General features: G+C 42.5%; 1 protein-coding gene across 3 annotated transcripts in view; it reads right to left on the bottom strand.

The window, feature by feature from the left end:
- Positions 1-14,988, bottom strand: part of LOC134878142 (RNA binding protein fox-1 homolog 2-like) — a 52,215-nt gene extending 37,227 nt beyond the window's left edge. For all 3 annotated transcript variants that reach the window (XM_063903988.1, XM_063903989.1, XM_063903990.1), the window contains exons 1-2: positions 14,099-14,988; positions 896-946 (exon numbers count right to left, since the gene is read on the bottom strand). In XM_063903988.1, the coding sequence (XP_063760058.1) occupies positions 896-946; positions 14,099-14,359 (312 nt within the window). In that variant the 5' untranslated portion in view covers positions 14,360-14,988. The remainder of the gene's footprint in view (positions 1-895; positions 947-14,098) is intronic.
- Between the last annotated feature and the right edge of the window lie 1,051 nt (positions 14,989-16,039).

Below are 16,039 nucleotides of genomic sequence, written 5' to 3'. Positions count from 1 at the left end.
GAAGAGAGTCAGCTGCACACATACGGCGCTCATTACTCACAGCAATATGCATGCAGAGGATGAGAAAGCGCGCGGATAGAGAGTGTATTGTGCAAACACCGAGTGGGTGCAGGGCTTAGTTTAAAGAAGGTGATAGCCTAATTTCTCTTCCCGAGGGTCAGGCGTTAGGAAGAACTCAATCGCTACCAGTCGTCCTTTCATCAATTCTTCTAGCAGATATCTTTTATATGCTACCAAAGGGCGAAGCATAGAGGGAAGATAATGATGTCGGGTGTAACCGAGCCGGTTTAAGGAATAGATGAAGACAGATGGATTCTAAAAGTATAGAGGTTTTAATTTTGGGGAAAAAATGTCTCGAATTTTAAAGGAAACCCTATTTCTGGAAATCTTCTATATCCCTAAAGAAACATTCTTATAAAGAGTATTTATTTTAGTTTGAAGGAGGCTTTAACACTAGCATAAAAACACTATCTGAATATTTATAATATATTTATTTAAATTATATTTCTATCCGCGGAAAATTGGGTTTAATTTCTCCATTTTAGAATTAAATTAAATTAAGAAAATCAATTAAATTTTAAAAAAACAATTAAATTAAAAGAAATCAATTAAATTTAAAAAATCATTGAAATTAAATATATATATAATATATTAAGAATAAATATTTAAAAGTATAATAAATAAAATATATAGGTACAGCATATAGACCTTTTAAATATCCTAAAAATAAAATATAACAGTGCAACAAATATCCAATGCAAGTAAAAACGCCAATAGAAATATTTGTGTCGTTGTTTTTATAGCTTATCTGAAGGGACCCCACACGCCTGTATGACACTGTTTGATTTTAAATGTTTTGCCACAGAGGGTTTACGAACCGTCGCTAATCTCTTACCTGACTGTGAGTTGGGTATCCATGGAAACCGGGGTTTAGCGGCTCGTTGTTCTGCAGGAGGAGAAGAAGAGAGGAGAGCGGTGTGAGAGGTTTTACAAAGATGAGTGGAATGGATGCAGCCAGAGACGGTCCCAAAAACATTTAGATTTCTGTGTGTATGCACTCTCAGACGCAGCCTGTTTTCAAACAGACAAGAAAATTAAGAATGCTTTTCGTCCTTATTGATCAAAGATTATTAAAGAACATTCCCTCTCAGCTTTTAAAAGATCAATATAAATGAATAAACCTTCACATACATGTTTAACCTTTTCCTGCAAACTACCTGCATCCCTATGTCTGTTGCACTTGTTTGTCTTTTATGTTAGATTGTGCGTTGCATTGATGACACTTCACATTTTCAAGGCAAACTACGCTTGATCTATCAGGGCACATGACCATAAACCCTTTGAATCCTTTGAATGATAAACTTAAAGTGGCGCTTAGTTACACAATAAAATTCAAAACAATAAAAACAAAGTCGCTCCCCTGACGGAAAAAGACTTAGGAGTAAATTAAATTAACCGCAGTGAGTGTGGATGCCGTGACTGGTGAACCGCTACAAGAGTTTTTAATATCCAGCCATAGTAACCAATCAAAATCCAGCCCCCCACCCCACATCGACCCTGCCCCAGAACCCAGTGTTGTGGTTAATTGCTCTGTAATTACTTTTAATTAGATTATTTCTGTCTCTCTCTTCTCTCTTTCAACTATTATTTTCTCTCCCTGCTGCCCCGACAAGAGCGGCCATTGTTTGGGGTTAGGTGAAGAGGAAAGACAAAGGGAAGGGGGGAGAAAGAGGAGGAGGAGGGGAACAATGGAGGAAAGTTAACGAAACTATTATATTTTGACAGCAGAGAAAGACAGACGGAGAGCTCTCGGAGGAATTACAAACTGACAAATGTTCACTGGAGATAAAAAAAAGTCTTGAAAGCAACAGCAAGAGACAGAAGGACAACACGTTTGGAAGAAAGACACAATAAAAGTCCCTAAAGAACATAGAAGCTAACTTAGCTAACAGCTATTGACACGGTAGAAAAGTGTGAAGGCTACGAGAAGCTAAGCTAAGGACGTAAAAGGCTCCAGACAAAGGATTAAAGACACCAAACTCCAACACAGTCTTCCTCCAATCTAAATAAGCTGTAGAATAGTGAGGTCAACTCTTGCATATCCACAAGAAGTTTACATTTGACCTCAAAGTCCATAAAGCTAGGCACTGTGATAGCTAGCCCGCTGAGTAGCATCCATAGATGAGAGCAGCATTACATCACGTCCTGGTGAAACCAAGGCATCGGTGCCAAGCGGAAAACCCTACATGATGATGCTAATAGGCTAAAGTCAAAGGAAACAGCTGTAATGGCAAAGAAGTGAAGACTTTATTGACATTTACAAAACACTGATAAGCCAAGGAAATCCCAGTTTCAGTGTTGTGCTGCTGCCTCGTTCACCGGCAGACTGACAGGACATCGATCCTCTGTTGATTTAAATGAAATCTCCCCAATAAGGAGCATTATTCTACATTTTTTTAGGTGATTGGTAAATGTGTTTACCCATAAAAGGGGCCTGGCCATGACGTAGGGGGAAAGTACCCGGATGTGTTGCTCTCATCTACAGGGAGCAGCAGAGAGCCGTCAGCACTCTTCAGAATGAAATGGGACAATTCTGTTCCTTTTGTCCTAAACGATCCAACAGGAGGCAAGAAAAGAGTATAAACGGTCTGTCTGCAGACGCCACAGAGGACAAGGCCTGGTTCTATCTAACAGAGAGAGATGGCACTAGTGTAGCTGCTGGCGCGCCTCTCACAGAGAACATGACCGCCTGGTGAGACTCATGCTTTCTCCCCTCCAGTCTCACATGGGGAAAAGGGGGGGAGGGAGTACAAGAAAGATGCATGTGTGTTTTTTTGGTTGGGGGATGGGGTGGCAGTCCCTTAGAGCTGCTGATATTTTCGTTAAAGCAGAAAGAAATGTCTCAAATCTGCCTCCCCTCCAGCCTGACTCAGCAAACAGCTTGAGAGTGGGCCGCCGTAATGAGAGCATTTGGCTTCTGAAGAGTGTCAACAGAGTTAACCTTTCGACCCTGACCCGGGAGCTGACCCCCTGAGGAAATCACTTCCTGGTCCCGGCAGCCGACGGAGGGTGAGGGTCTGAGACGGGGGACGGGGGGGGGGCATACACACTGACACACTGTTTACAGACAAACAAAAATCAAAGCAGGGCTGGATTTAGAAACACAACGTCTTTGTTGCCTCATCAACAAAGACTAAGACCCCCATGATTCAGACTCATACAAACTAAGTTCAAATGTTTAAAGAGGACATTCTGCTCATTTCCACGTTCATATTTGTACTTTCTGTGTCATGTCTCCATGCTTTAATGTTCAAAAAGCTCTTTATTTTTCTCATACTGCCTGTGCCGCAGCTCCTCTTTTCACCCTCTATCTGAAACCAGAGCCTAGTCTGCTCTGATTGGCTAACTGGCCGACTCTGTTTTGATTGATCTACAGCTTAGAGATGTCCCGCCCCTTAGCCTTTGACCTACAATGTGTTGGAGCGCTAGCCAGTAGAAGCGTTGTTTTAGTGATGTCACTATGTACAGAAGGTAAACAAAGAAGTCCAATGGAGGCGTTTCAGGCAGGTGGGGATTGTGGGATTGGAGCCTTTGCAGACTACATATAAAATATAATATAAAACTGTATTAAGGAGCCTTTTGGAATATAAATTCAATTTGACATGCAGTCGGTTCAGGTTTTACACCAAAGAAACTCGCAAAAACTCAAATTCTAAGAGACTCTGACTTGGACATGTGTTTTCCTAAAGCAAAAACAGATGTGGGATGACGTGCGGATAAATGAGGGAGTGTCTAGACAGAGCTGAGTGAAAGAATGAGACAATGTAAAGAATAAGTACAAATGGTAAAGTTATTTTCTTTTGATGCAATACGTTTTGACTCCACGTGTGTATTTGCGTCCTGAACCCGCCGGGCCGTCCTCTTTTTTTACCCCCCCCATGACTGAAACAGCCCTTTCTTTGTCTCCACTCTCCACTTCCTGTTTCATCTGGAACCAATTTCCCCCTCGTGCCTCGTCCCCAGGGGGAACACTCTCCTTGGTGTGCCGCAATTACAGAAAGAGGGGGGGGGGGTGGATGGACAGGCTTATATTCAGCGAAATACTGAGGGAGTAAAAAAGCCCAGCAGATGGAAAGGTAGAACGAGACGGGAGTTTAGAGCAGGATCTCGAGGAAGCCATGGGCAATGTCAACGGGAATGAGAAAAGTCTTCCTTTTTTAAGCTGAAAAAAGTTGCATGTTGGGGGTCCGACACTCGCTGCATTTCAATCGGATTTAATGCACCAAAAAGTGGAGTTAGGGCCGAGGAATCAGCTGAGAAAATGTGTGAAAGTATAACGTTTATGCAGCACATTTCACACACACGGGCAATTCAAAGTGCTTTACACAACAGAAGATGAGTCATAAAAGAGATAGGTTGCTAACTATCCAAATCGTAAACAGAGTTGAAGCTGCAAGAGGTGCATAAGTGTACAAATAAATAGATTTTAAAGGAAATAATTGGTCAAAAGAAAGGTTTTAAGCCTTTAAAACTCAGGGTTAGAGCAGGCGTCAGAAGCATAACTAAAAGCTGCTTCTACTACGACAAAATACGCACAAAGTCAGGCGATCAAAGAGTTTAAATTCTGTGTTTTTGTCGCTTTTGCAGTCGTAGTAAAGACGCTGCATTTACTGCACGAACTGGGAGGGAAACTGTAAAGTCCAAAACCAAAATTATACCCAGACGGTCAAATTATAGAGAGGTTCTACAGTGGATAAAGTGGAAAGGAAGAAAGGGAGAAAAAGGAGGGAGGAGTTTACGTAAAAGAAGAAGAAGAGGAGGGAGGAGGAGGGTATAAACATCTGGAATCAATCTGTCTGCAAGAAGAGAGGGAGGAGGGAGGATGGAAAAGGGTGGATGGATGGGGGTAGGACAAGAAGAGAAAGGAATAAAAAAAAAATCAAAGCAAAGACAGAGAAGGCGGTGGGGAGGAATGCGAAGAACAAGACGACCAAAGCCAAGGAGAAGGGGAGCAAAATCAAAAAGCGAACGGAGACAATGAGTCATAAGCGAGGAATGCCGTGTGATTTATATTTTCTTAACAGGGTGGGGGAAGGGATCGGGGGTCTGAACTTGATACCTAGTTTTCAGAGAGTCTCGTGTTTACCCAAAGTAAAGCACACATTCCCCTGCCCCATGGCACTGCTTTCTCAACTATATTACATGCCTTGAAACGGGAACAAAAGGCAGCCCTTTACGCCGGCCATGCTGCTTTTTTTTACGGAGAGCGAACATGGCACGCAGCGCTAAGCCTGTCCGCGCTAAAAGCTCGCTTTTCCTGCAAGTTTCCATTAAGTTAATTCCATATAGTTTGGGAGCCTTTGAAGGCGCCGGCGGGCTGACAGTGAGGGTTTCAGACGGGATCAGCTTAAAGCACAGTCACACACACACATATAAACACACACACTTTATATGTCGCAAACTTCGCGGAGTGGAAAACTAAAAGGGCGTCGCTCTTGTTTATTTTCACCCACTCTCTTGTGTGTGTGTGTGTGTGTGTGTGTGTGTGTGTGTGTGTGTGTGTGTGTGTGTGTGTGTGTGCGCGTAACTTGCTATTTTAGGAGAAAGTTGCCAGAGCTAACGGGTAAGAGAAGGAGAGGAAAAAGAGGCAGCAGTGAGGGGAGGAAGGCCAAATGACATGAGGTCAACAGATGGTGAGGGGAGGGGAGGGGGGACAGGGGGGGGGGGGGGAGAAAGAGGGGGAGCTGGGTAATTAAGGGGGCTGCTGCAGGCATCCATTGGACCCTAACTGAACAGCCTGAGGAGGTGGACTGGGCCCAGTTTATCACCAATCCTATCACCAAATGTAGGAGATCTAACACCTGCTACCAGTCACAGTTTACCGAGGCTCTGAGGAAGAAATATGGAAGAACTATTACTTTTAAACAATGCAAATAAAAGCTTTACAACATTTTAGTTACACACACTCATGCCAAACCCAATTCTAACACTGACTTTCATCAGTTCAGCTTACCAACCGAATATCTAGAATACAAACTGAATATAAAAGGCATTTTATAAAAGGTTAAGGTTAATTGAATTGGGATTTTTTGCTCTGTTTATTTATATTTTCTGGTATTTTATTTTTATTTCAGCTCCTGTGCATGACCTTAAGTTCTTACCTCGCTTTAAAACTTGTTCATCATAAAGTTAGGAGTTATTACGTCATTAGATGTGATCAAAAACAATCTAATCGGATAACCCACGGGAGAGCTGTTTGTTTTATAAGCTTTGCACTGCCCTGCCTCTTTAGCTAACTCAGTTTTCTTGCAACTTGACTGTACATATGAATACCTAATTAGCATAATAATACCAACAAACCACTAAACAGAAGGAGGGATGGAGATCTAAGAGCCAGAATTAGGTCAAACTACTTCCTCGCTTACATCGAAATATCTGAGAGTCAATCATCTGTCAAGTTCACACGACATTCTTGGCAATCTCTTATTATCAGCAGCCGCAAAACTCAGTCAGTAAATCACTATGGGGGGGGGAATGGATATGAAAACTGGTAATGAGGATCAAACAGAGCCGCCATAAAAACGCAGAAACTGATGCGGAGAGAATGAGCAGAGCAGGCCGAAGGGCACGGGACAGAGTGATGGATGTGAAAGCGATACGCTCCCAAAAAAAGGTATCAAAGCCAAAATGATGAGGTTCGAAATGACAAATGCAACGGAGATAGGGCGATATGCGGCGATGTAATGACAGGGAAAGAAAACACAAAGGAGGGAAGGGGAGAGAGCGAAGACGAAGTGCAGTTCCCTCTCATGCTGAAGGCTTATTCCACAGAACCATTTTCAGAGCGAAGTGTAGCCACAGAATGGGAACGCTACACCAACCAATTTACTTGTTGTTGGCATTTATGTCCTTCTCTAAAAGAGTGGGAGTTAGACACCTCTGATGGGATACAAGTTTTCCAATCTGACGCCGACAGAACACGTGGCCCGGGGGCTTTTCGCTGGGTGGATTTATCGATGGCTTCACTCTGACTGCTAATAACAACCGATGACCTGCAGCAGTGTGTGTGTGTTTGTGTGTGTGTGTCTGTGTGTCTGCAGAGCTGTTTACATTCCCGCAGCAGGCATTCATCTCTGCTCCGTCGGCATTGTGTTATAAAGTTTCTGGAACAAAGACATTACAGTTTGCAAGCGTGGATAGCAAAGTTAATTCACTTGTAAAGGCTGCGAGGAGCGGTTCACAGCTGCTTTTATAGGAGTAGACATTCGAGGTCCAGAGCGACTTTCCAATCGAGTGGTGCGGAAATGAGTCACCTTTTTTTAGCTGGGTTCCGTCTCAAAGTCACGGGTTGTTTTTAATGTGTTTTGGGTTAGAAGTCATGAAATAAGTCAGTATAAACCCCACTGTTAAATGTCTGAAGCTTCTCTGTGTCCTAAAAACAGCGGTTGCTAACAAGTGTCTACATGAGACGACTACGCGGCATCATGCTGAACATTAGCCGCCTTCATGTGACCGTGCTGTAGTTCCTTTATAGAAAGCTGCAGGAATGAGCCCTGATACTCAGAAATGATTTAGCATTTGAGCTATTCCGGGTTCCTTCGTCTCCAAGTCACTTTTTTAGGGCCGTCAGTACGAACATTCTGCGCTTTTAGCTTAGCGGTGGAGACGTGAAGTCATGTGACCGTGTTGTAGTTCCATTATAGCCCAACATTAGCCACCTTTAGCTTAGCGGTGGAGACGTGAAGTCATGTGACCGTGCTGTAGTTCCTTTATAGCCCAACATTAGCCACCTTTAGCTTAGCGGTGGAGACGTGAAGTCATGTGACCGTGTTGTAGTTCCTTTATAGCCCAACATTAGCCGCCTTTAGCTTAGCGGTGGAGAGGTGAAGTCATGTGACCGTGTTGTAGTTCCTTTATAGCCCAACATTAGCCACCTTTAGCTTAGCGGTGGAGACGTGAAGTCATGTGACCGTTCCTTTATAAGCTAACGTTAGCTTTTTACTTCTGGTGATTGCATTTACGCTTCACAATCATGAAGTGGTGTTAATATAAGGACATTATCCTGCAGAACAAAACTGTGTAAGTGTCATAAACGTGTGCTAGCCACATAGCTTATTTTCTGCAATAATCCAAAAGCCAATGAAAAAATCCCATTGTTTTCTTTTTCAAAAATGCTCTTTGTATGCAACACAAAACCTCCATCCCTGCACCACTCTATGACACATGTCTGCTGAAGACAAACACAAACACACAAACTCAGGAATATTTCACAACTGAATTTTTCATGATTCATGACCCGGTGGCAGCTGTGACAACACAGCCATCACAGCTGACCCCATGCAAGGGAAACACTGAATTGACATTTCGCTCTGCGTGTGGGAGATGGCAGCACATGTGACAGTTTGGGGGCAGCCGTGGGGGAGGGAGGGGGGAGTAAGCATGTCGGGTGAGGGTGGGGGAGTGGTGACATGATGACCATAAAGGGAGAGTTAACATGGGAGTGTCATGTTAAGGGAATGCTTTACAAGAGTACAGAAGCAGAGAGAGGGTCTGTTTTCTTGTTTTTAAGAAGGGTGCTCTTTCTCATTGTCTGTTTATCTTCAGTCAAAGTAGAGATGACAAATAATACTCTGACACAAGAAAATGTCCTTCAAAAATCCTGCTTAAGTGCAAATATATAGACATCAAAACACACTTAAAGTACCAAAAGTAAAAGTTCTTGTTATGCTTTATGGTCCATTTCAGATTCCTATAAATTAAATGACTGGATTTTGATTATTTATGCATCCATTTGTTCTTCCCAGCTGCTAAGAAACAGCTCATTATAATGACTTCATATACTGCTGATGGATATTTTAACATATATTAGGAAGTAACTAAAGCTCTGTGACAAATGTAGTGGAGTACAACGTACAAAGTCAGCTTCCAAAATCTAGTATAGTAGCATAGAATGAGAGTACTACAGTAAAGTACATCCATGTAAGTACAGTTCTTGAGTAAATGTACTTAATTACATTACAAGACTCGTGATTTTTGCACAATAACGCAGGTTGACTGGGACTGAACACGGTGTCCACAGGAAGAACACAGAGAACATAGGAGTTGAGCAAACTGTGTGTGAGGAATTATTAGCTTATCGTTGCCAGTTCAAAAGTCAAGGGTGACTCCTCGGCTCAAAGTTTAACAGCAATCATTAAACAGCAGCGAGAGCTAGCTAGCATCGCGTACGAACCACTGTAGTAAATATTAACACACATTAGTAGAGGCTCTGCAGGAATATTAAGCGTCTGCAGAGACTTCTCTCCTTTCTGTGAATAATGCAGGCGGCTAACTTCTGAAGGGTTATTAGGACACAGTTAGACAGGTGATACACAACTGGGCTTATCAGGCTCTATGAGTACAAGCAGCATTTTATGTTGATGTACGACACTCAATGACTACGATAATTCCTTTGTAACTTTGCAAATGCTTCTATTTACTGTATGATGTTCAAATCTAAACAAGATATCCAAGTGAATTAAGTTTTGTACACTCTACTGTAAAAACATTCTGGTTGCCATTTACTTTTTTACGAGTGCAAACCAGCCTAAATATCTTTATTAATACTAAAAACCACTGTTTATTTTGTAATATACATACATCTATAGCTTTATTGTTGTTATTTATTGAACAATATGCAAATGTTTTACTATAAATATTTGTATTTTATTTTACTTTTTTTTACACATTTTTTATTTCAATAATTTTTATTGTATTTTATTCTAAAATGGAATAACTGTCAAACGGAAATTTCCTCCCAAATTAAATCAGTATTTTAATATAGAAAACTAGAATTAAGGAGTTAAAAGTCAGACCATTTTTTTCCCCATTGCAACCAATGGAATAAAATGACGGACTTCATTTCTCATTTGGTTACTAGGCAGAAAACAAGTTCACTCAAGTGTTCAACACGGCTCAAATGTTTTTGAAAAGTGATTATGTTGAGCTTTCTGAAACCTAAACTCACTCCTAGTATAATAATCTCAGTGATCCGTCCATTCATATCAACCCCTTCTGAGCCCCCCCCCCCCCCACCTTCACTCTGGCCCGTTAAAGCGATCAGTCTGCTTAATGCCCTCTCCGAAATGAGCTTTGATCTCGTTAGCGCGACACAAAGCCTCTTTACTGCCAACGATAGGACAAATCGGCTCTCCGAGAGAGAGGGAGTTATAAACTGTACACAGAGTGGACCGCGTTGCTGCCTCCAGGGCAAGCATCAATACTACGGAGAGACGGATAAAAATAAAAAGAGATAGGAGGAGACAGGAAGGAGACGAGGAAGGAAAACAACAGATGACACAGAGGTGGATCTGGGGGGGGGGGGGGTGACGGAAGCATTAAAATCGAAAGAAGCTCAATATTTCTTAAAGGAGCCGTATGATGCTCATCTTCAGGTTCACATTTTATGCCTCTACTGTTCAAAAAGCTCCTTATTCTTCTCAGACTGCCTGTGCTGCAGCACCTCTTTTCCCCCTCTGTCTGAAACCAGAGCCCAGTCTGCTCTGATTGGTTAGCAGGCCAGTTCTGTTGTGTTGTGTTGTGTTGGATTGTGTCTGATAGCCAGTCATGTACAATGTGTTGGAGTGCTAGCTTATAGAAGGGTGAGTGTAACATAGTGATGTCTCTATGATCTGAAAGTTTTTAGCTTTTGCAGACCATTTACGTGCACACAAACCTATATAACACACTACAGGAAAGGGAGCCACACAAAGCACATTACGGCCTCTTTAAAAAGGCAGAATATGAGAAAATATCTGAATGAAGCAGCAGATGTAACCCCAACTACAAATACTATACCATAGACTTAAAGGTGCCATAGAAAGCATCTATCTGGTCTTTCAAATTGTTCTCTATTATGTCTACAAAGAAGGTATATAACTTTGGTTGATCCAAAAAATGTCCAGATGCGGTTTTACAGACCCATTTACAACCCTATGATTTGGTCCTAGAATGAAACAAACTGAACGTTACGGAGCGGTGAGGGTTAGCGTTAGTGTTTCCAGCAGCTGGTGAATGCAAACGTTGGGGTTGGACTACCGTGTGTGACGTCACACACAGGGATTATTGTAATTCGCCCGTTTTACCGCTGTGATATGCATATTCAGGATTTGCACGTGAAGGAGGAGACAATGGTGTTTGAGGTTCACGGTATGTCAGTTCAATGTACCGAACTCTCCTTATTCAGCTGTGCCGAGGTAAACACAGTTTTCCATTCTACGGCACCTTTAACAAAACAACCTTCTTTTTGGTACAGATCCTCTTCAATGATGACCATTCAAACATCAAAAAGTGAAATGAATGCATAAATTATCCACCCTTCCAATATCGTAATCAAAATATCAGTCGCAATCAGGCTTTTTTTCTCCACATCTTTCAGCTCTACTTGATTGGATTGAAAGGGGGAAGATAATCAAAGATGGCACAAGAGGGGGGGGGGGGGGATAGATGGGACAGTAGAGCGAAAGAGTGGAAGGGGGGAGGGGTTTACATCACTAAAAAGCCTGTGAACCAGGAGTCAATTAGCAATCTGGAAAAATGCTTGGGGGAGAAATCAGAGGACAGCTAGAGGGTACGGGGGTGTGTGTGGAGGGGGGGGGGTCTGCGGTTTGTATGAGGCAGGAGCAACAAAAGGGGGAGGAGGCTGCTCTCATTTATTATTACAGTCCTGATTTACAGTCAGAGAGGAAGGTCGGCAATCTGCTGCCTGCAGCTCTCAATGGGGATAGTATGGTAATAAGAGTGGAGCAGGAATGAGTCTTAAAACACGGGAATGAGTTAGCATTTCAGCACTTCAGGTTAACCTGTCACAAAGCCTAAGGTTTTGTAAATGTGCTTTCGGTTAGCTACCTGAAATAAGGTCTGTGATACGTCATCATGCCGAACGTTAGCCACCTTTAGCTTAGCGTTGGTGACCAGGAGTCATGTGACTGTGATGTCATTTATAGCCTAAGGTTAGCTTTTTACTTTTGGAGATTATAGTTCTTCTAAAATCTTAAAGGTGTTGTTAAAAGTATCCTGCTGAATGAAATGTGTAAGTATCATAAACATGTGTTTGCCAAAGATCTTATTTTCGACAATATTCAAAGATCCAATGGAAAAATCCCATTTGCTTTTTGCTGAGGAAGACCTTGCAAAGCTACCTAAAAAAAGACGTCATCCCTGCACCACTATATTGTTGGGTTGCATGCTAAAGGGGCCTCCCTTTTTACATTACATGTTACTTAGCCCATGATTTTATCCAAAGCGCCTTACATACACTGAAATGCCTCAGGGAGCAACTCGGGGTTAAGTGTCTTTCCCAAGGACATTTCAACATCTGGGGATCAAACCGATGAAACTCTCATTGTTGGTTCACAACAATACCTCACAATCGCCCAAGAAACCACTTCTCCCCCGTGAACCCCTCTTCCTCATCTCGAACAAGCAGCGAGAGATTTCCATGTGACTGCATTAGCCCCTCAATGTCATTTTCTATTTTATTTACCCTTTTGCTTTAAGTGTTATTCCACCATTCATCACTCAGAGCCTATGTCTCTCCCCCCCAGTCAACTGATGGTGTCATGCCCGCCATCCATCACTTCCCCTTCTTCCTTTATCACGCTCACTGATGGATGCAAAGTAAAGTAATCCCTCTGAATCCCTTTTTCTTGTCCCCTATCTCCTTGATAGAAATCCATCCCAGTATTCTACAGACTTGATAAAAGTGGTTCAGTTTCAAAAACAATCATTCTTTCTAATATCACAGATGAAATTTAAATTGCAATATCATTTATAATCATCACAATTACTTTTTCCAAATCCTGCAGCGCCCTCCCTCAAGGCCATATGTCTGAGTCCATTTCTTTTCAACAATAAACCCAAATATGGTCCTCTTTGTCCTGCACCTCATCCCCCCCTTTTCTCTTATGAGCATCACCTTCCATCCATCAACTATGTCCCTCCCTCCCTTGCACAGTCCTCCCCCTCATATTTCCACCCTGACCCCCCGATGCCCCGGCGATCAATACAGCTGATGGGCAGCGAGATCCCTCCCCGCGCCACGCTGCTCATTGTCACATCGTCTTTGCTGGCGGGCTGTAGCCTTTCCCCATCATCAGCATCCGTCCAAAGCGGAGCATTATACAAGGCACCCTCTTTTTTTGTGTCATTGCAGTAGGTCAGCCTCACAGCCAATTAAAAGTATTTCACCAGTTCCCTCTGGATTCAATTACCTGCGGATGACCTCAAACCGTGCCCTTCCTCTACTGTAAGCGCCGTTTCCCTGCACTAAGAAACACCAAACGTCAGCTAAAATGTTCCCCCTCGTGCTGCTGGATTATGGACACTTGAAAGCATGTGTGGGTGTAGGAATGATGCATGTGTGAGGAATAAAAAGCTGTGGACGGGTTTTACTGTAACACACACGGATTCGTACGGTGGAGGCGGTTGATGCTGCCTCAGCAGTCGAGTCATGAAAGCAAGGGAGACCTGTGTTAAGGAGGGCCCCCCTAGATCCCCCGTCCCCAAAAAGGCTCTGTTCTTTGTCTTTCACTGGGGGTGACCCCTCCCCCAATCCATGTCTGCCTCTCTTTTTTAACACCTAGCTACAATCAAGGAAGGGGGGGGGGGGGGGTGGTAGATAGATAGATTCAAAGGCACTGTGGATTATCATCACAAGTCTGGGTGATTTCATACATAACAATAAAAGGAATACACTAAGAGAAGGAGAGGGGCTACTTTCTGGAAGACAGGCATGATGAATGATCTGTCATAGCAATGGAGCCTGTATCATATTACCTTTGTCTGGCTTCTTGCAGCTGCAGCATCACACTTTCTACGTGTGTAATTCAGAATCTATCACAATTAAAGGATTTTCCATTTGCTGCAATGATGCATGATTACGTTGTTGATGAGTGGGGAAAAGAAAAGGTGGGTGGGGGGGGGGCTGTCAAAACATTATCATCACTGCCATGCTGATGCCTGGGAACAAAAGCTTTCACTGGAGAAGGGGAAAGGGGAGGGTAGAGGATACTTTGGTAGAATAAATGCACACATGGAAGCTAAACAATGAAACTCTTACCTGTCCGATGTCGCCAACGACAGCCCCGCTGGTGCCGTCTATCCTGGGTCTTTTGCACTCCGCCCCGACTAAGTCCGTCAGGGCAGCGGCTGTCTGAGCGTCGGGCTCCGGGTCTCCTCGCTTCATCCCCCGGACAGAAGCTGCAGCTGCTGGACCCCCGGCCGTGTTAGCGAGGGTCCCGGCTGCTGTATCAATGTCTCTCTCCATTATCCCCCGACTTACGGGCAGCATTATAGAAGCAACGTCGGTCGACATTAACATTGGACGGCAAGACAGTCCTCCAGTCAAAAAAAAAACAAATGTGTATTTCTATACCTTGATATAATCACAATGGATCCCCCTAATTCACATTAATAATAAGCAGCTGGTTCTTTTTTTTTAATTCCCAACTTCAATGCTGAACATTATGCCTCTTTCGCAAGAAGTAGAAAAATAGTATTTTTTTTTAAAACGACGTGACCTATTTTTGAATAAATGATCACACGTCTTACTCTTGGATGCCTGACAAGCTAATTAGCTAGCTAACTAGCATGCTAGCATTACATTCCGCTAGCTCCCTTTATAAATGTAGCACCGTTGCCAAAGATAGAAAACGTTGGGAATTAGCTTAGCGGGATACTTCTCCTTAAGCGAAGCAAAGCAGTCGTTTTTCCTCCTCTTCGTCGATAAATTAATATGTTTTTTTTGTTAGTAATGAACCCCTCTGTTGTTCCTTGGTTTCCAGTCCCTTCTTATCGCACCGTGGTCTGCTCTGGATGTGTCTTCTTGGCTGCGGACGAACACCGTTTCCTCTGCTCTCCGAGTCCCCGGTTGGTTGTGTGAGGGAGCCCCGGTGAGCTGATCCAGGGTCGGTTTGTCTGCGGAGGCTCTGAGCAGAAAGGCGGGCGGTGAGGGGAGGCAGGCTGATCTGAGGTCTGCGTTTCCTCCGTCTACTTCTCCTGCTTTTTTCCCCACGATTCCCAGAGAGACGCCCCCCTCCTCCTCCTCCTCCTCCTCCTCCTCCTCCTTTATTCTCACGTATTTCAATGTTAGGACGAAATGGAAGAAAAATGTTATTATTTTTCCGCTCATGATACAGCCATTTGGGTTGGCACGAAATATTTTAAAACTGTAAAGAATTATAAAATACAAAAGAAAAAACGTTCAAGACTAAACGGGCGAAACAAAAAATACATTATAATGATAATTAAAAAACAAACAAATAAATATATAAAATAATTATAAAGTAAACAAAACAGATTATAATGTTTACAACAGGTCTGAGTAGGACAACACATAATATGAATTGCACGTTTTTTTTACAATTGATTCTCAATTTTGGATTATTATCATTATTTGTATGGGACAAATCTGACAACTCTTAAAGGCCTTCATATTAACCTAAATATAAGCCTATATGTTGCTATTATATGCATTTAAAGTGGTCAAAATGATAAATAACATAACACAACATGTCTCTTGCATGTTTATACATTTAATAAAAGACAATAGAGTTGGAAATTCTTATATAAGCGTTTGATTAAGTATAGAAATCTGAAAAAAATCCGACAATTCTTGACATATTTCAGTTATCGTCCTTAAATCATTACCATTTAATCAAATGTGTAGCTTTTATGTGCTTTTTTCAACCCAGCCCAGTACATTTTCTTATACTGTGAATAACCAAACGTTTTTAAGAAATAAACAAGACACAAATCATAAAGAGTCTCTGAGTATGATTACCCAGAGGGAAGGATTTACAGCAGGCATGTTTGTAATGCGTTGGCGCCCCCTGCTGGATTCCACACGACATGGCGTCTGAAAGGAAGGGGATTTCCATCTTGAAGGGGACAAAGTTGTGATGAATTCCAAACAAAAGCAGCAAATATCTAATACAGCTGCAGTTGTGTATAAATATTTAGCATGGCAAACCTAAAATAACTTAGAGAGGAAGAGGATACT

This window comes from Eleginops maclovinus, chromosome 16, assembly GCF_036324505.1.
Source record: "Eleginops maclovinus isolate JMC-PN-2008 ecotype Puerto Natales chromosome 16, JC_Emac_rtc_rv5, whole genome shotgun sequence".
Lineage (NCBI taxonomy): Eukaryota > Metazoa > Chordata > Actinopteri > Perciformes > Eleginopidae > Eleginops > Eleginops maclovinus.
This window is presented reverse-complemented; position numbering and strand designations above follow the sequence as displayed.